Source organism: Cheilinus undulatus, linkage group 14 (assembly GCF_018320785.1).
Source record: "Cheilinus undulatus linkage group 14, ASM1832078v1, whole genome shotgun sequence".
NCBI classification, from domain to species: Eukaryota; Metazoa; Chordata; class Actinopteri; order Labriformes; family Labridae; genus Cheilinus; species Cheilinus undulatus.
In genome coordinates, this window is record NC_054878.1 from 46,072,944 (window position 1) to 46,093,113 (window position 20,170).

Below are 20,170 nucleotides of genomic sequence, written 5' to 3' on the forward strand. Positions count from 1 at the left end.
TCCAGCCAATTTAAAAAACCATTTTCCTGTGCCGATAAGGAAAGCCTAAGGGAGGGGAGAAGCAACAATGCCCAAAGCAGAGCAGGCATCAACCACAACAGAATGACACTGATCCAGCCAGAAGCAGAATAAAAGAGGAGCCGGGGTGGAGGAGCAGCAGAGCTTAGCCGGGCTAGAGCATAGGTGGGCTAGAGTGTAGGCGGGCTAGAGCGTAGCTGGGCTAGAGCTTAGCTGGGCTAGAGCTTAGCTGGGCTAGAGCATAGGCGGGCTAGAGTGTAGGCGGGCTAGAGTGTAGCCGGGCTAGAGCGTAGGCGGGCTAGAGCGTAGGCGGGCTAGAGCTTAGCCGGGCCAGAGCGTAGCCGGGCTAGAGCGTAGGCGGGCTAGAGCGTAGTGTCTACGCTCTAAATTTGAACCATTTCATATCACCTGTAACTTTTGTTTTTTTTTTAATCACTTCTCACCCATTTTTTGTCACTTTCTGACCCCTTTACCACTTTTCCTCCCATTCTCATCCCTCTTCACCCATTTTTGTTGGTTTTTTCACCATTTTTTGCCACTTTTTTACCAATTTAAGGTACCTTTCGCCAGTAATACCACTTGTTTATACTTTTTTGACCATTCTGACCATTTTTGGGCAACTCTTTACCCATTTTTGGGCAACTCTTTACCCATTTTTTGTCACTTTTATCTCATTTTTTCCCATTTTGACCTTTTTCCCTCCCTCTTTTTACCCATTTAAGCTACCTTTTGCTATAAATTCCTCTTTTTCCCTAGTTTTTGCACATTTAGCCAACTCTTTTTTTGCCACTTTTCACCATTTCTTGACATTTTCTTACCCATTTCAGCTACCTTTTGCTACTAAATACCATTTTTCCTATTTTTTACTCATTTTAGACACTCTTGACTGCTTTTTGCCCATTTTAGTCACTATTCACTCAGTTTTCTGCTGCATGTGAACAATTTTATGTCACCTGTAACTCATTATTTTCTCTTCTCACCCTTTTTTTTGCTTCACCACCTAAACTTTGTTTTTTGCAGAGGTATCTTTCAACACTTTGTCTCTTTGGTTGAGTAACACTGTTTAATTAGTCTCTGGCTGTTTTCTTAGTACCACTTACTTTTCCAGCCTTTTGTTGCCCTTTCCCTACTTATCTGAGATGTTTTGCTGCCATCAAATTCAAAGTGAGCTTATATTTTCCTGAAATGGTAAAATGTGTCATATTCTGTAGTTGATGGTCTTTTTTGGCTGTACTAGAAATGATGATAATCTTACATGAAACAGAGCATTGTACTGGTGTTTTTGGCCATGTTATCTAGGATTTATCACAGATGTTTGACCTCTCCTGCGTTTGTTCCCCTCCTCAGATCACTCAAGGATTCTTCTTCATCGTATGAACTGGACAGAAGCCCCTCCCACAGCATCATCAGCGTGTTTACAAACTCAGACGAGAGCAGAAAACTTTCTGATGTCATCCACTGAAGCATTTCCACTTCCTGATTCCTGTTTCCAGGCTGGCTTTACCAGAAGTCTATTTCAGCGATGGATGGGTACTTCCTGCTTCTGTGAGATTGTTGGCAGCCCTCGAAGGTTCAGCTATCATGCCTGCTAGATTTGGGACCTTGTAACCTTCCAGAACCTACCTTCCCACTCCCCCACCATCCCTACCATACTTCCTCTTCTAACCCGCAGAAGAGCTTTGCAGAAATGGAAGCTCGTGAATCAGCCGCCGCTGGCCAGAAATGCTCAAATAAGGAGCCGGTGAAGGAGAAGACGCCTCTGCAAAGGAAGTGGGCGTCTGAGCCCTCTGCAAGCACCAAACAAAGCACTTTTGCTGACCCAGAGGTGAAACACAGAGAGAGTTTGCCGTGTGGCGCCACCGGGGGGTCAGCACCTCAGCAGAAGTATGCATTTACAGGGAATTCTGGGAAGCTGCTATCTGGACCCTCTGCAGTAGGAGCCATAGGAGGCCCGCCATCTCAAGACCCTAAGGGGCCATTCGCTCAGGGGTTCCCACGGGGGTATTCCTACCAGCTAGGCCAACCGTATCCTCAGCACCCCCAGACTGAGCGCTTCCTATCAGGAGCCAAACCTCAGCCAGGTCTAGAGCCTCACGCCTGGCCGTTTGCTGGCCAGTTGCCATCAGATGACCTGTACCCTGTAGGACACCCAGGACAGACCCATGCTCATGGGGCGGGGGCAGGGAGGTTTCCCCGGCAGAAATCTCCCAGCTTACCCAGCTCCTTCAGACAGTATTCTCAGTCGGGCTCTGAGCCCGGCGACGAGGGTTACAGCAAAAAAGATCAGAAGCCAAAAAAGCCCGGTAAGTATATCTGCCACTACTGCGGCCGAGCGTGCGCCAAGCCCAGCGTCCTGAAGAAGCACATCCGCTCACACACGGGAGAGAGGCCGTATCCTTGTGTTCCCTGCGGCTTTTCATTCAAAACCAAGAGCAACCTATACAAGCATCGAAAGTCCCACGCTCACGCCATCAAGGCTGGACTCGTGCCCTTTTCAGAGCTAGCCGTGGCCCGCAGCGGGGACGTGGACCAGGCCTCCCCGTCGGGCGAGGCCGAGGTCCACTCGGACGGGGAGCAGAGCACGGACACGGACGAGGAAGGCGTGGAGGGCTCCACCATGCTCATGGACAAAGACAGCCCCATCCCGCAGATCTCCTTTGAAGCTGACAAGAGTACAGGTCAGTTTTACCACATCTTTACAAATCTAAACATTTTTACTACGTCTTCTTTAAAGAAGTCAAAAAGCTTAGATCAGTGGTTTTCAAAGTGTGAGGCGGGCCTCCCCTAGGGGGCACCACAGAACTTCAGGGGAGGCGCGGAATCATAAACCAGAAAAAGAAAAGTGATTTTCTTTGCTAACTTCTGCTTCATGGAGCTAAATGAATAGACTGATAGTAACTTTAAGGCAGTGATACTCAACGTGTGATTATCAGTGGCTCTTTGATGTCTTCATTTTAAATATTATTCCCCCAAAAAACCTTAAAAAAGGAAAACTTTTTTTTGCCTGTTTATACCATTTGTTGACACTTTCTAACCATTTAAGCATCCTCTTGTCATTAAATACCACCTTTTCCCTACATTTTGCCTATTTTTGCCTCCCTTGACTGCTTTTTTAAAACTTTTTTTTTGCCTTGTTTTTGCCACCTTTGGACCATTTTTTTGCCACCTGTTACTCATTTTTTTGTCACTTCTCACCCATCTTTTTTACACCTTTTATCCCCATTTTTGCCCATTTTCACCCATTTTTTGCTGCTTTTTGACCATTTTTTCCATCTTTAACTTATGTTTATTGCTACTTTAAGCTGTTTTTGCTTCACCTCTTAGATTGTGGCTCTTGCAGAGGTATTTTTCAACAGTTTGGCTCTTTGGCTGAGTAACGCTGCTTTAAGGATTATCAGAGCGAAAACCCCTGACTTAGATCACATCCCAGTGAAGTTCTCCAAACTACATGAACAGAGGGTTTGAGACTAGTTCAATACTTCTGCTTTTTCTATAAACACTAAGGAAAAAAAAATTTCTAACACCTGATGAACTTTAAAAAAATATTTAATAGCAACAAACACAACGCCTGCAAAGCATCGGCAAAAATCGAACCTTCCTGGGGGGTTGATAATTTTTGTCTGTAAATTTCCGTTGCCCTTGTTTGCAGTTTTTTGGAACTTTTAATCCATTTTTACTGCTTTAAGCCCACTTTTGCCATCTCTTTTTGCCAGTTTTTGCTTTTATCCTGCTTTTGGCTATTTGCAATTTTTTCCCATTTTTGCCACTTTTATCCCATCTTAGTCACTTTTTACAATTTTTTTGCCATGTATTTGCCCTTTTGGACCATTTTTGCCACCACCTCACCTGTTTTTGCTACTTTCTGACCCTTTATTCATTTTTTCTCACCATTTTTTTCACTTTTCACCAATTTTTGCTGCTTTTTGACCATTTTTGCCACCATTAAGCCGTTTTTATTGCTACTTCATGCCATTTTTGCCACTTTTCACCGCTTAGATCGTGGCTCTCTCAAAGGTTTTTTTCCAGCCATTTGGCTCTTTGGTTGAGTAACACTGCTCTTTTCTCTCTCCCGGTACAGGTGGTGTTGAACCAGCGTATGCAGACTCAGCTGAAGAGCTGCCTGTGGGCTCTATGAAAGTGCCTATCCTCATCGTCCCCAAGCCCGGGGGCGTCCCCTCCACAGGGATGGAGTGCCCACCCTTTCAGGACATTAAGGGGTCACACCACATGCTGGCGTCGCAGGCTGGAGCAAGGGCGCACTCCCTGGACGACTCCCCGACCATCAAGCAACGCCTGGCCCTGAAGCTGAATGACAGGAAAGGCCTGGACTCTGATTCCGCCATGTCCCAGTCCTTGAACCTCCTCAGTCCTTACAGCAAAGGCAGCACGGACTCTGGGTACTTTTCCCGCTCAGAGAGCGCAGAGCAGCAGATCAGTCCTCCAAATACTAACGTTAAGACGTACGAAGAGATTATGTTTGGTCGGACCTGGTACTACCGTCCAAATACCAGACCCAGGCAGTCCATCACAGTGGGCATGGCAGGGGCAGACCCCGGGAGTCTGGCTAGCATCAAGAAACCAGGAGCTAGCATAGACATGGGGAAGATAGCTGAGGATCATATCTCTTTTAGAGGCGATGTAGGAGTCTCGGGAGATCCTAAACAGTACCCAACAGGACCCTGTCAGAGCAGCACAGGACTTTTGGAGCCTCCTTCAGAGTCCGGGCATCTCATTCGGAGTAACTCCATGCCAACTTCCTCTCCTTCTAACCTCAGCGTCCCGCCTGGGATCCGAGGCAGCCACTCCTTCGATGAGGTGATGACTCCAGACGATGTGTTTTATCCTCCGCGCAGGCTCAGGAGGCAGAAGGCGTTTGAACATTCAGCCAATGAGGCTCACGCAGGAGAGGCCGAGGGTTACGGACACATGCCCAAGAATTTAGCTTCTTCTCTGGGTTTACAGATCGGGGATCGCAGCCCAGGGGTCCCAGAGCACATTGCCTATAGCTCCTATGGTACTAAAGTTAGCATGTCAGAAATCGCCCCTAGAAAACGGAGGAAAGAGACGAGTGTTGGGGACGAAGAGGACAGCCCAGGGCACTGCGACAGTAGCTGTAGTGGTTCTGTGGAGATGATCGGGGACTATGAATTCAGACAAGTTAGCCTAGAAGGGTCCAGGGCCAACTCCACAGGAAAAGGCTCTCTTCACAGCGCTCACAGCCAGTCGGACAGCTTCGATACGTGTGCCAGCATGTGCTCCGAGGACATCGCTCTGTTTCCTGACTCTGAGGGCAGGAAGGCAGTCGGGAATGTCATATCAGTCATACAGCACACCAACTCCCTCAGCCGGCCAAATTCCTTTGAGAAGTCTGAATCCTTCGAGCAGCCAGGTTATCAGCCATCAGATAAAGCTTTATCCAGCCAGTACTCTGAACAGTCCGACACAGAGATCTTTGAAGACGCTCTGAGCCCCGACTCTGCGCTTTTTAGGACAGAGAGCATGGAGCAGCAGGTTCACAGTGACAGCGACCTGGCCTCGCTCTCGTCTTCATCGGCAGCAGCATCGCCCGGCCAGCCTTTTCACATCCCTCACAAACTAGTCCGACAACCCAACATCCAAGTTCCTGAGATTAGGGTCACGGAAGAGCCAGACAAACCGGAGAAAGACAGCGACGTTTCGACGACCAAGGAGCCGGAGAAGCAGCAGCAGCATATAGAGGAGTTCCAGCTACCGCAGAGGAGCGACACGCTCGCTCAGATGCCGTCAGAAAAGCTCCCGCCGAAGAAGAAGAGGCTGCGCCTGGCTGACATGGAGCACTCATCGGGAGAATCCAGCTTCGAGTCGACGTGTACCAGCCTCTCTAGAAGCCCCAGTCAGGAGAGCAACCTGTCCCACTCCTCTTCTTTCTCCATGTCCTTCGACCGAGAGGAGGGCCTCAAGTCTGCCTCACCCACCAAACAGGTAAATGTTTAACATTACCAAGTAGCTAAACTGCCATTACAGCAGCTTTTTAACCGTTGCCATAGGAACCACTCTTAGCTTTGGTCCTGTTGTAGGATATGCTCATTTCTTTCAAATAGCCACAATAAGTAATAATATCTCTTCAAGTGTCTCAGAGCATAAATAATAATAATAAATAACAATAATAATAATGATCTCAGTTATTTTAGGGACTGAGAGATTAAGAGAGTGCTAAACCTTTAACAAAGATTGCATTTATTTGATGTGACAGGTGTGAGGGAAAATAATAAATACATCAAAAGTTGCAGGCAAACTCCTGCAATTTCTAAATCATACAAAGACATCGACATTATACACTTTTATTGATATTAAATATCAATCATGGCCGTAGTTGTCTTTCAGATTTAATAGGATTGTCCTCCAGCATTTTCCATTCATTTTACCCTCTACCTTCACAAGCCTTCCAGGGCCGGATGCCGAGAAGCATCCCCACAGCATGATGCTGCTGAGAAGCATCCCCACAGCATGATGCTGCTGAGAAGCATCCCCACAGCATGATGCTGCCACCAGCGTGCTCCACAGTGGGGATGGTGTGTTTGTGGTGATGTCAGTGTTTGGTGTCTCGTCTGATGGTCTCAAAGCTCTCATCACTGCCCCACCCGCCGCCTCAGATCAGCCAACACCAACCTCCTCACTCCCACCACCAGGATAAAGCACCAGATCTAGGGGGACCGAGCCCCCCACCCCCATGGAACTCACTCATACAAAACATCAGGAACTCGGACTCAGTACAAAACTTCAAATCACTACTCAAAACTCACCTGTTCAAACTTGCATTTTCTTGAGCTCCTTTGTTCCTTTGTTTTGTTTTGTTGGTGAAGCATCTTTGAGTGTCCAAAAAAGCGCTATATAAGTGTGATGTATTATTATTTTATTATTATCAGACCAAAGAACGTTCTTCCTCTTGACCATGGAGTCTCCCACAGTCCTTCTGGTGAACTCTAGTCCAGACTGAATCTGAGTTTTCTTCAACAGTATCTTTCTCTTTGCCACTCTCCCATAAAGCTCTGACTGGTGAAGAACCCGGCCAACAGTTGTTGTCTGCAGAGTCTCTCCCATCTCAGCTGCTGAAGCTTGGAACTCCTTCAGAGTAGTCATAGGTGTCTTGTGTCCTCTCTCACTAGTCTCCTTCTTGCACGCCCACTCAGTTTGTGAGGACGGTCTGATCTAGGCAGATTTACACATGTGACATATTCCTTCATTTCTTCATGATGGATTTAACTGAACTCTGGGGGATGTTCAGAGCCTTGGAGATGTTTCTGTCTCCATCCTCTTACTCAGACTTTTCAGTCACCTTTTCTCTGAGTGTTCTTTTGTCTTCCTGGTGTAATGGTAGCCATGAATACTGATTAAACGGTGACTGGAGCTTCCAGACACAGGTGTCTTTCTACTACAATCCCTGAGACACTTTCACTGACCTCAGCTGATCCTCATTTCTCTAACAGTGGGTCTACTAGCACCAACTGTCTGGACCTCTGCTGGATCAGCTCAGACACTTTAAAGGAGGGAATATTTCTGCTGAGCTGTCATAAGCATGCAACTCTGCAGCTTCACATCTAGAACTGCAGAGATTCCACCCACCATGATGCGTACCCTCTATCAGCACCCTTTAGACTGTATGAAGGAGGGTTTTTGCAGATTTTGATAGCTGGAATCAAGAAAGTACTCAATATTAAAGCCCTAATGTTGTATTGGCTAGTGGCTGTGTTGGCTAGGTTTTTATGCAGCACCTGTGAATAACAATGATTCCACTAAGTCAAAGGTAGACATCTAACAAACATTCATCTTTCCGACCCAGGATGACTCCTTGGCGCCTGGCGGTGGACCCAAGCAGTCTGAGTTCCTGACAGTTCCCGGCAGCGGTCATTCCAGCCACCATCAGCAGAGAGAGATGAGGAGGTCTTCGTCTGAGCAGGCTCCCTGCACGCTGCCTACGGAGCTGCCTGAAATGAGGAGCAAGTCCTTCGACTACGGAAGCCTGTCTCCATCCAGACAGGGAGAGATATACTCCAGTGCCAGTGCCATGAAGGAACGCCGCCGTGGATACCTTGTTCGACAGGTAGACTTTAGAGCTTATTAGGTTGTAATTTCTGGAAAGGAAAGTTGAAGCCTACCTGCAGATTTACACATCTGACTGCAACACTTTCCTTCACGCATTCGACAGGCGTCACTGAGTGTTTATCCAGAGGCAGTCACCCAGGAACCAGGCGAGATGTCAATCAAACAGGAGAGTTTGGAGCATGCGGCTTGGCCTGGTCCGACAGGATCCCCCCACAGCGGCGGTGATGCATCCGGCAGAACCAAAAGAGTCGGGAGTGGCACTGGTGGTAAGACTTACATTACAAGTCTAATCAGTGATGCCAGTTCTTTATATCAGGCTTTTATTGCTCAGCAGAGCGCCCTAACAGCATGCAACAACACGGGGTGTTGATGGCGAAGTCAGAACTGTTAGTGTCAGAACAGCCCTCAGCATGAAGCAGCACAAATCCAAGCAACATTTTCACCTTTGCAGCATTTCTAATATCCTTCTGCCACAGACAAAAATCTATCACAGATAAATATCACACTGAGCTTTTGAAGGATTGCTTTAAAAAGTGGATGGTTGCACTGCACTTTTCCCCCTCTTTCAAAATAAAAGCACTTCTCACACAGTGATTCTCAACGTGTGGCTCTTTTGTGATGATATGTGGCTCTTTGATGTCTTAATTTTAGATATTTTTCCCCCAAAAAAACCTTCAAAAGGGGAAACTTTCTTGCACCTTTTCACAATTTTTGTCACTTTTATCCATTTTTCCCCATTTTTTCCATTTTTTGCCAGTTTTCACCCATTTATGCTACATTTTGCCATTAAATACCACTTGTTTCCTATTTTTTGCCACCTATTTTTGCCCCTTTTCACCATTTTTTGCAAATTAAAGCTAGCTTTTGCCATTTAGCACCACTTGTTTCTTTTTTTTGCCCATTTTTGCCCTTTTTCACCACTTTTCACCCATTTATTCTACATTTTGCAATTAAATACCACTTGTTTCCTATTCTTTGCCACTTATTTTTGCCCCTTTTCACCATTTTTTGCAAATTCAAGCTAGCTTTTGCCATTTAGTACCACTTGTTTCTTTTTTGCCCATTTTTGCCCTTTTTCACCACTTTTCACCCATTTTCTGCCATTAAATACCACTTGTTTCCTAATTTTTTTTTGCCCATTTTCATCACTTTCAACTCAGTTTTTTTGCCCCTTTTCACCATTTTTTACCACCTTTAACTAATTTTTTGTCACTTCTCACCTGTTTTGGCTATTTTCTGACCCCTTTTCCACGTTTTTCCCATTTTTGCCCCTTTTCACACATTTTCTCTGCTTTTTCACCTTTTATCCACCTTTAACATATTTTTATTGCTACTTCCAGCCAGATTGCAGCTCTTGCAAAGGTGTTTTTGAAAAATTTGGCTCTTTGGTTGAGCGGGGTTGAGTAACACTGCAGTGTCGACAGAAAGGCTATGTGAAGCCTGACCGTCACATGGGTGTTTGGCTTGATTTATAACTGGGAAGTGTTGAAAATTAGGTAATGTGTATTTTTCTGTTGTTCGATCCACAGTTGTGGGATCCTTCCAGCACCACCAGCATGTCCTCCAGCAGAGCATCAGTGAGGACAGCCTACAGGACGAACCTCTCTACAGCAGGTATCACAGTCAGGACAGTGTTTGTACTCAGACATAGCACCTGTATGGTTGATGATGTAAATACAACACCTTTTAAATCTTTATTATGGTCAACAGTAAGAGTATCCAACCCTCCTTTAGGTCCCAGCTCCACCGCCTGCAGACTCAGGGCTCATCGTCTGAAGGAGAACATCCAGGTCAAGAGGTCCTGCATAAAGAAGCCATCCAGCAGTACCAGAGCGGGCCTCCCTTCCTTTCCTTCCAACAACCAGGTCTCTACTGGAGTCAGGATGCCAGTCAGACAACCAGGCAGCAGCTGACCCTGCAGGCTCAGCAGCAACTCCAGAAACTCCACATCAGATCTCCGGGAAGCATGCCGGGACACCCACTCCACAAACAAGCACCGCATCACTCCCTGCAGCAGATCCCAGATCAGCATGATGGGAAACCTGAAAACCCAGGCTCCCTCATGTACCCCGCCTCCTTCTCATCCCGCACCTCTCCCCTGTCCCAGCAGAACTTTGCCTCTCACTCACTGCCATCTTCAACCAGCGCCACCATGCTTCTGCAGCAGATCCAGCCTGTGTTTGCCACCCAGAACCTGGGCTCTCAGGCCTCTCTGCCTGGTATGCTGGTCCCAGTGCGGATCCAAACCCACGTGCCATCCTTTGGTAGTGTTATGTACACGAGTGTTAGCCAGCTGATAGCTACCCATGGACCACAGGGAGTAGGCTCAGGCGGTGTTGAGAACAGCAGCATGACTTCTCCAGCAGGGTTGAGTGTCAGTAAACCTCCTGGAGGAATATTAGGAGGCATCAGTGGAGCAGGGTTTAACCTTTCACACTTCCTGGGACAGACTGATGGTGCAGTGCCACATCATCCTCTCTGGAAAGCTTCAGATTCACTGCCAGAGCAGCGGCTGAACACGGGGATCCCGCTATCGCTGACTTCAGGCACCATATCCACCACGGACGCCTCAGGGTCTGGGGTTGGAGGAGGCAAACGCATGCTTTCCCCTGCCAGCTCTTTGGAGCTCTTTATTGAGACGAAGCAGCAGAAGCGAGTAAAGGAGGAGAGGATGTACGGACAGATCGTGAAGGAGATGAGCGCAGTGGAGCTGAGCGGGACTGAAAGCAGCAGTAAGTCAGAGAAGGGCGGCGCTCAGCGAGGTCATCTGAAGAGCGAAGACTCCATCGATGATTCTGAGAGGATGGCTTCTTCTCCTCCACTGAGTGACCCACCAGTCACCACAAAGATCACCATCCCTGTCCGCTCTGCTGCCCCCCACCCTCCTGACGTCCCCCGCGCTGAAAGCTTCACCCCTCCTCTACAGATCGTCACAGACCGCTCCCCGGTCCAAGGTGGTCGGGACTCCCCCGAGGAGCTCGACGTGGACGACCCCATCCCAGAGCCAAACTCTAGCCCCCAGTCCATGGTGTCATCCAATGACACAGACGACCCCGACAGCACGAAGCAGCCCAGTAAAGTCCCAGTCAGCATGCTGGTTCAGCTGGCCACCAACCAGAGCCCAGGACTATCCGGAGCAGTGGGCCAGACTCTGCTCCTCACAGACGTCTCCGATGTCCAGCAGCTGTTCCAGTTCCCCAGCCTGCGCACCATGAGCCGAGTCAGCTGGTGTTTCCTGAACTACACCAAACCAAACAGCAGCCAGGCCGCCCAGCGAGGCTCCGTCTACAGCTCATGGAGCGTGAGCTCATACAACCCCAACCCTCTGAACCTCAGCACCAAGGCAGCGCTGGCTCTGCTGAGATCCAAACAGAGGAGGAACAGTGATTTAATGTTCACCACCGCAGCCTTGTCTCCACCCAGCTCTGGAAAACTGGTGTCATCTGTGGCCTGGAAGCTGAGGTTTGATCAGGTATGTCTGCAGTCCCAGAAAGACCACGTCTGTGGACTAGAAAACTACATGTTTAATGAATGTTATCAACTAAATCTCCCTCTTTTCTCTGCTTCTGTGCCTCCAGCTGAAACCAGAGCTGATGCCGGTAGACGCCGGGCATTTTGGGAGAAAGATGAAGGGAGTGGTGTCGTGGGATCGTTCAAAAGAGGAGCAGGTAGAGAAGGAGGTCTCGGTCAAACAGCCCGCCAGTGAACCCACACGCATCAAGATCTTCGAGGGCGGGTAAGTCAGGACTCCACGCACAGTCCAGAAATTCAGCAGCAGGTCAGAAAGAGTCTTAAGCCTATTTCAGACTGCCTGCGAGTGTCGCACATGTCTTAAACACAGGGCGCGAGCGTGCTGCATGTCAGCTGCAGCTCGACGCTCTCATAGCCCAGGCATTCTTCAATAAACCCCCTAACAGCGACTTGATTCAGTGTAGAGTGAAAGTGTGTTGAGAACTTTTCAAAATAAAAGCATTCTGTAGAAATGACAGGAGTTTCTCTCCAGAAATGCTAAACCAGGCTTTTATTTTGAAAAAGCACAAACCAGAAGTGCACTCATACTGTGTTTATCTTTCCTGTGACATATTCTACCAGTGTGGAGACTGAGAGCCTCACTTATAGTAGATCTTTAGAGAACAGGCACATTTAAGCTTGTGGCCTTCCTCAGTGTTGTTGAAACACGCTTTCTAAACATGTTCTACATGGATGTGCATCTTTGCTCCAACCAGGTAAATATGGCCTCCCATTTATCATGTTCCTGTCTGTACTGGTCCATAACCGCAGGCAGACCTCGAGTCTCTAAACCAGTGGTCTCAACGTGTGTCTGTAGAGCCACATGTGTTTAAATATTATTCCCCCAGAAAACCTTAAAAAGGGGAAACTTTTTTGCCCTATTTCACAACTTTTGTCACTGTTATCCTTTTTTTTTTTCCCATTTTTCCCATTTTTTGCAACTTTTTTTTTTCTCACCTGCTTTTGCTACTTTCTGACCCTTTTTCCACTTTTTCTCCCTATTTTTGACCATTTTAGCCACCATTAACTTATTGTTATTGCTACTTTAAGCTGTTTTTGCCACTTTAAGTCATTTTTTTCCCATTTTTACAATTTTTTGCAATTTTTCACCCATTTAAGCTTCCTTTTGCCATTAGATACCACTTTTTTCCCTTTTTTTGCCCATTTTTGTCACTTTTCACAAATTTTTACCATATTTTTGCCACTTTTGGACCATTTTTGCCATTTTTTTGCAACTTTTCGTCCATTTAAGCTACCTTTATTGTTAAATACCACTCTTTTTTCTATTTTTTGCCAGTTCTTTTTGCCACTTTTTTCCCATTTTTGCCCTTTTCAGCCATTTAAAGTACCTTTTGCCATTAAATACCACTTTTTTTTCCTATTTTTTTGCTCATATTTGCCACTCTTGACTGCTTTTTGCCCGTTTTAGTCACTTTCCACTCATTTTTGCCACCTTTGGACTATTTTTGCCACTGTAACTCATTTTTTTGTCAGTTTTTTGCTACTTTCTGACCCTTTTTTCCAATTTTTCTTCCTATTTTCGCCCATTTTCACACTGCTGCTTTTTGACCATTTTTGCCACCATTAACTTATTGTTATTGCTACTTTAAGCTGTTTTTGCCACTTCAATTGTGGCTCTTGTGAAGGTATTTTCAACACTTTGGCTCTCTGGTTGAGCAGGGTTGAGTAACGCTGCTCTAAACTCTCCATGCCTGAGTGCGTTATCAGGTGCATGAACTGCAGCACTCATGCAGCCAGTCTGAAAGCCCCCACTTGTTAACATGCAATCATACTGAAAATCTAGGCGTGTGGTGGTCGAGTACGCGTGTCACACTCCTCTCTGGTCATGAAGGATTTAGTCGAACACATTGTTTAATTTTGCAGGAGTTTCATCCTTATAGCTCGATGCTTTAAAAAATGAGCATGGTTGACCTTACATACTGTCTTATTCATGCAGAAAAACATGGTTCCTGTTTAAAACTTCAGGCTTATGCTGTGCCATCGGATTATTTGTGTCTAAATTGTTCCTGTAAGAGTGAGACGGAGAGTCTGAGAGTGCTAAAGCCATCATAAACACCACCAGAGCTGCGTTTCTGTAATTGGACTTTAATAATTCCTGTCCCAACTTTAATAGAGCAGTGTAAACTGGGGTTTCTGCCTCATTAGATGTTTTTTAAAAGCTTTTCACACTTTTTAATATCGGTGACTGTTGTATCTATTTATTTCATGGAGATAATGAGACTTACATCACACATAATATCAGAGTATTTATGAAGATATGGAGTTTTATTGTTAATGAGCTCATACAGTGACTTCAGTGTTACTGCAGACTGTTCCCTCATTCTCAGACTGAACATTTAAACCTTTTATTCAACTACGAGTACTCAGATTTAAAACTATTCTGCAGAGTGAAGAACGCTGAAGTTTTTATTTCTCTGAGTCTGAATTTCACTACAACTTTTCTACATGAGGTGAAAGGTCAAACTGTTTTACATTCTGATTTTAAGACACAGACTCAGAACTGTGCTGGCTCCTAAAAACATTACCTCTCATAAAAGCACAAACTTTTGGAGCCTTTAGGACATTTTAGTTCTGACTTAAATATGGAATAGCCTAAACTCTAAAAGCATCTCTATTCATAGGATTCAGGGTGAAAAACTTTGCCAGTATTCAGGAAGCTGGTATTTTCTAACTTGTTTGATAAATTGCCAACTCCAGCAACAGTTCCTGCAAACATTTCCCCAGCTAATTAAAAGAAGCACATTCCAGTGGCTTCTGTAGAGGAGGGAGCATTTTAGTCTCTGCTATAGTCCAGGGGAAAATGTAGATCTGACATGCAATGTCTTCAAAATAAAGCTTTCAATAATAGTGACCTCTGTGGTCCATTCAGGCATCTCTGCTCATCCCCTCTATATTTATATTAATAACATAGTAAAGAAACAGCAGCTTGTCATCTTACCATCTAGGGTTGAATGAACAGAAATGTTTATTTTCAGCTGTTCTAGATGTTTCTCTGTGAAGAGACAGAATGATACTGATATGAAGGTTTTTATATTATCACCAATCCTGACCTCACTCATGTCTTTAAGGTGAGATATACTTTATATTTTTGAAATTTAGCAATAAAACACACCCTTAATGAAATAAAAACAGAAAATGTTCAAAATAGTGAGATTAATACATATATTATCAGTGAACTGTGATATTATACAGAGGATAAGATATGTAGATATAAATAAATTTAAAAAAAGGTCAGTTTTTCAAGATCACAATGGTGGAATTTGGATAACAGATTTTAAGTTACCTGAGTTTGGAAAAATTTCCAGTGGAGCAAAGACTAATAATTATTGTTTTGTTGGATGGATGGATGGATGGATGGATGATAGATTGATGGATGGATGATAGGATGGTGGGATGGATGGATGATGCGTGGATAGATGGAGGGATAGTTGATGGATTGATGGATGGATGGATGGTTGGATGGATGGATGATACATGGATAGATGGAGGGATAGTTGATGGATGGATGGATGGATGGATGGTTGATGGATGCATGGATAGATGGAGGGATAGTTGATGGATGGATGGATGGATGGATGGATGGTTGGATGGATGGATGATGCATGGATAGATGAATGGATGGATGATGGATGGATGGATGGATGGATGGAGGGATGGATGATGCATGGATAGATGGAGGGATAGTTGATGGATGGATGGATGGATGGATGGATGGATGGATGGATGGATGGATGATGCATGGATAGATGGAGGGATAGTTGATGGATAGATGGATGGATGGATGGTTGGATGGATGGATGATGCATGGATAGATGGAGGGATAGTTGATGGATGGATGGATGGATGGATGGTTGGATGGATGGATGATGCATGGATAGATGGATGGAGGGATAGTTGATGGAATGATGGATGAATGGATGGATGGATGGATGGATGATGCATGGATAGATGAATGGATGGATGATGGATGGATGGATGGATAGATAGATGGTGCATGGATAGATGGAGGGATGGATGATGGATGGATGATGGATTGATGGTTGGATGGATGGATGGATGATGGATGGATGGATGGATGGATGGATGGATGATGGATGGATGGATGATGGATGGATGAATGATGCATGGATAGATGGATGGATGAATGGATGGATGATGGATTGATGGATGGATGTTTGATGGATGGATGATGGATGGATGGTTGGATGGATGGATGGATGGATGGGTGATGCATGGATAGATGGATTGATGGATGGATGGATGGATGTTTAATGGATGGATGATGGATGGATGTTGGATTGATGAATGGATGGATTGATGGATGTTTGATGGATGGATGGATGATGGATGGATGTGGATGGATGGATGATGGATTGATGGATAGATGGATGTTTGATGGATGGATGATGGATTGATGGATGGATGTTTGATGGATGGATGATGGATGGATGGTTGGATGGATGGATGGATGGATGGATGGGTGATGCATGGATAGATGGATTGATGGATGGATGGATGGATGTTTAATGGATGGATGACGGATGGATGTTGGATTGATGAATGGATGGATTGATGGATGTTTGATGGATGGATGGATGATGGATGGATGGATGCATGGATGGATGTATAGATGCATGGATGATGGATTGATGGATGGATGATGGCTGGATGGATGATGGATTGATGGATGGATGGATGGATGGATGGATCATGGATGGTTGGATGCCAGTCTGAGAGGTCTCAGGAGTCTCATACTCTTCTAGTCCCTCAGAGGAGCGGAGTAGACCGAGGTTACTGGATGAAACAGGAGGAGCCCATTCTCACAGGTTGTTATTAGAGCAGCAGACAGTGAGGTCATTCTCCTCCATCCTCACAGGACAGTTTAGGAGCAGTAAGTGAATTAAGGAGCACAGACAGGGCAGCAGAGCGAAGATGCATGTATTTACATAACCAGCATACATAGGATTAATTAGCAAAGACTTGCTCTATAATAGACATAATTACCTCTAAAAGAGAGGAGGAATCCATCAGGTGCAGCTGTTGGCAGTGAAAAGTGGCCCATCACTTCTTCCTGTGGCTGCAGTCTGAAAGAGAATCAGCTTTATGATCTTACCGTGTGCAGAGGATAGAATAAAATAAAACACAATAATCAGGGTCATTCATTTTCATAACCAGCCACAGCTGTGTAAACGTCTCGTTCAGAGGTATTTCCCAAAGATAAATTCCCTCAGACGGATGGTTTGATGTCCCTGATATTTGACCTCCTTCATCACGCCAGACCCCTGAACTACACATTACCCACAATCCTCCAGCCACTGCAGACAGGACAGGAAACTCCAGCCCTCACCAGCCCATTTCTCTATTTCACCACCAAGAAAACCAGTGGATGTGAGTCCTCTGAGGAGCAGACACAGTTTAGCCGCATTCGACTGGTGGCTGGTGGTAATTTCCCTCCATGACAGACAGCTCCTGCTGCCAAGAATCTGCCGATTCACTCCAAAAGCCTCTTTGGAGTTCAAGAACTCACGTCTGAGAGTTTTCTATCTAAAAGTGGTGGGCCTGCAGGAGGACTGTGGTTATTGCTGTTTCAGGATAAAGGACCAGGATGAAGACAATGAACAGTAAACCAGAGAGAGGAGCGCTGCATTGTTCCTGTTTCAGCTTGTCATCTCTTCAACAAAGAAATCTCTGTTTTCCTCTGCAGTTACATTTGGCTCTGGGTCATGACCAGGTCGACTTAGGAGGGACGTTTTCAGCTGTCTTATTTATATTCTAGTCAGTTAATGCAGGAATTTAGAGAAAAATAACATGACAGATCATGGGCGTAGCACAGGGGGGAAGGGGTGCTGATTACCCGGGCCCTCAGTAGGGAGGGGCCTTGAGAAGCCTGCAATGACAATGTATTTTATTTATTTTTTCTTAGTAATTTGTGTCATTATTGAATCAAAAGCAACTAAAGATGACCGAAATTTATATCAAATAGAGTGAAACACAATACCTGGGGCCCTGCTCCACCCTTAAAAATGTCCAAATATCCAGCGCTGCAAAATAATGCAAGGAAATTCACTTTAATCCTAGAAAAAAATATTGCTCATAAATGGAGAAATTATGGTGCAAATAACATTAAAATGCATGGATTTTTGTAAAAAATGATTGCCCAGCTGTTTAAGGGGGGCTTGTGTAATATTCTCCCTAGCTACGCCCCTGATCACTAAAACAGAAACTGCAGTAAAGCCGTATGTGTTTGATTAAGTTGGCTGTTCATTCTCTACACACATATTTATGTCAGTTTGAGAAACTTTGTTCCTTATTTATGACACATTCATCCAAAATCAAAAGTTCATAAAGCTGATGAGAAATGGCAAAAGCTAGTGATGAAAGGCCTGGAGAATCAGAGTCAGACACCGCTCCTGTAGGGTCCATTCCTACAAAGCAGTCTGGATTGGTTCAGTCCAGTTTGGTTCAGTCTGGTTTGGTTCAGTCCGGTTTGGTTCAGTCTGGTTTGGTTCAGTCCGCTTTGGTTCAGTCCGGTTTGGTTCACTCTGGTTTGGTTCAGTCTGGTTTGGTTCAGTCCGGTTTGGTTCAGTCCGGTTTGGTTCAGTCCAGTTTGGTTCAGTCCAGTTTGGTTCAGTCCGGTTTGGTTCAGTCCGGTTTTGTTGTTCATTATTAACATAAAGCTAGATATCAAACTATTCTAAAGGAAGACGAACTTCACAGAGTGCAGCGTCTGAAATGCTGCAGTCCTAGATCGTGTCTGCTGTTTATCATCCAACCTAGTCTGGAGAGCCATGGAGCAGACATCCAAGTCTCTCTTCCACTCTTATCCATGCCAGTCTCGTGTGCACCCCCTCCATCCTGAACATATAATAAACGTCATGCAGCGTTCAGAGCCAGGCATGTCTCCATTAGATGTTTCTGTTATTCTCCCCTCATAAGCAGAGTACTCTATCTCTGAGTGCTATCAGGCTTTGTCCTGATAGAATCCCTTATTCAAGCAGGAGCTCTGTGTCAGCAGACGGCCCTGTCCCAGAGCATGGCAGTGAATCTCTAAGAGCTGCTGACCATGACCTCCGACCTCTCTGCTCTATGGAGGACAGAGGAAGAGTGTCCATGAAGGATGAGTGTACAATGGGAATATATTCTCTATACACTGAGGGCTAAAGAAGCTTCCTGTGTAGTGGATGATGCTCTGATGTATGATGTACCGCTGCTGAATCTGTTAACCCTTTCATCAGTGACATATGTCTGAGTAAAGGGCTTTTTTCAGCTTTGTGTTTGAATAGTTCATCCTAAAAACAGCATGCTGTTTGACAAATATCAACATCCTCATCCATCTGTCATCTGGTTTCTTCTCTCAGGTACAAATCCAACGAGGACTATGTTTACGTGCGTGGTCGTGGTCGGGGCAAATACATCTGCGAGGAGTGCGGCATCCGCTGTAAGAAACCCAGCATGCTGAAGAAACACATCAGAACACACACCGACGTCCGGCCCTACGTCTGCAAGTTCTGCAACTTCGCCTTCAAGACAAAAGGTAGAAACCGTTCCGTTACTCCACATACCCTAGGGATGATGTTTGCTGCATAAATCCACGGTTTATATTGGCTCCAGAGGACCACCTGTCATTAACGGTTATCTCTGATTTTTCATCTTTGTAAATGTGATTATTTGTCAGACTTCTGCTCTTTGCTGTGTATAATGCAGCTGCTCTAAGTCCCTTCAATTCCCCACTGAATCTGAATTAAATTCAGCTGTTCTTGTCTCTGCTGCTGCGTTAACTGTCACATCTCTGCCTCAACCACACATGCATTTAGCATGGTGCATTTAGCATGGTGCATTTAGCATGGTGCATTTAGCATGGTGCATTTAGCATGGTGCATTTTGCACCTTAGTCATTTTTAAGGGCATGCAAAGCTGACATTTCTGTCAGAGCCACAGTGGAACATTAAGTCTTTTTTTTAGTTCATCTAGATCAGTGATACTGGCTCTTTTATGTCTTCATTTGAAACATTATTCACATTTTTGACACTTTTATCCTGCTTTTTGCAATTTGTTGCTCCCTTTTACCTATGTTTGCCACTTCTCACCCATTTAAGCTGCCTTCTGAAATTAAATTCATTTTTTTGCCCATTTCCCATCTTTTTTTCTGATTTTTGCCCATGTTTCCTAACTTTTTTCTGATTTTTGCCACTCTTTTGCCATTTTTTTGCAACCTTTAACTCATTTTTAGGTCACTTCCCAGCCATTTTTGCGACATTCTGCCCTTTTTTTGCCATTTTTCTCCTAGTGTTTGCTGCTTTTGGCCCATTTTTGCCACTTTTTACACTGGCTTTTAATACAAGTTGAACTTGACACTTCGACATGTATTCTCTTATATTTTTGATATTGCTAGATCATTATGTGTTTTATGTGCTTTTTGTTAGTCATTTATTGTGCTTTTGCTGTTGTGTCAAACCCTGTAAAGCACTTTGGTCAACTAAGGTTGTTTTTAAATGTGCTATATAAATAAACTTGACTTGAGCTTTATCCCGTTTTTTGC

The 20,170-nt window shown here is 45.0% G+C and overlaps 1 protein-coding gene across 7 annotated transcripts in view; it reads left to right on the forward strand.

Moving 5' to 3' along the window:
• hivep2a (HIVEP zinc finger 2a) overlaps positions 1 to 20,170 on the forward strand; it is a 179,505-nt gene that overhangs the window by 139,848 nt on the left and 19,487 nt on the right. For all 7 annotated transcript variants that reach the window (XM_041804718.1, XM_041804717.1, XM_041804715.1 and 4 more), the window contains 8 exons: positions 1,366 to 2,696; positions 4,097 to 5,979; positions 7,838 to 8,098; positions 8,204 to 8,366; positions 9,630 to 9,714; positions 9,835 to 11,572; positions 11,679 to 11,836; positions 18,990 to 19,165. In XM_041804718.1, the coding sequence (XP_041660652.1) occupies positions 1,706 to 2,696; positions 4,097 to 5,979; positions 7,838 to 8,098; positions 8,204 to 8,366; positions 9,630 to 9,714; positions 9,835 to 11,572; positions 11,679 to 11,836; positions 18,990 to 19,165 (5,455 nt within the window). In that variant the 5' untranslated portion in view covers positions 1,366 to 1,705. The remainder of the gene's footprint in view (positions 1 to 1,365; positions 2,697 to 4,096; positions 5,980 to 7,837; positions 8,099 to 8,203; positions 8,367 to 9,629; positions 9,715 to 9,834; positions 11,573 to 11,678; positions 11,837 to 18,989; positions 19,166 to 20,170) is intronic.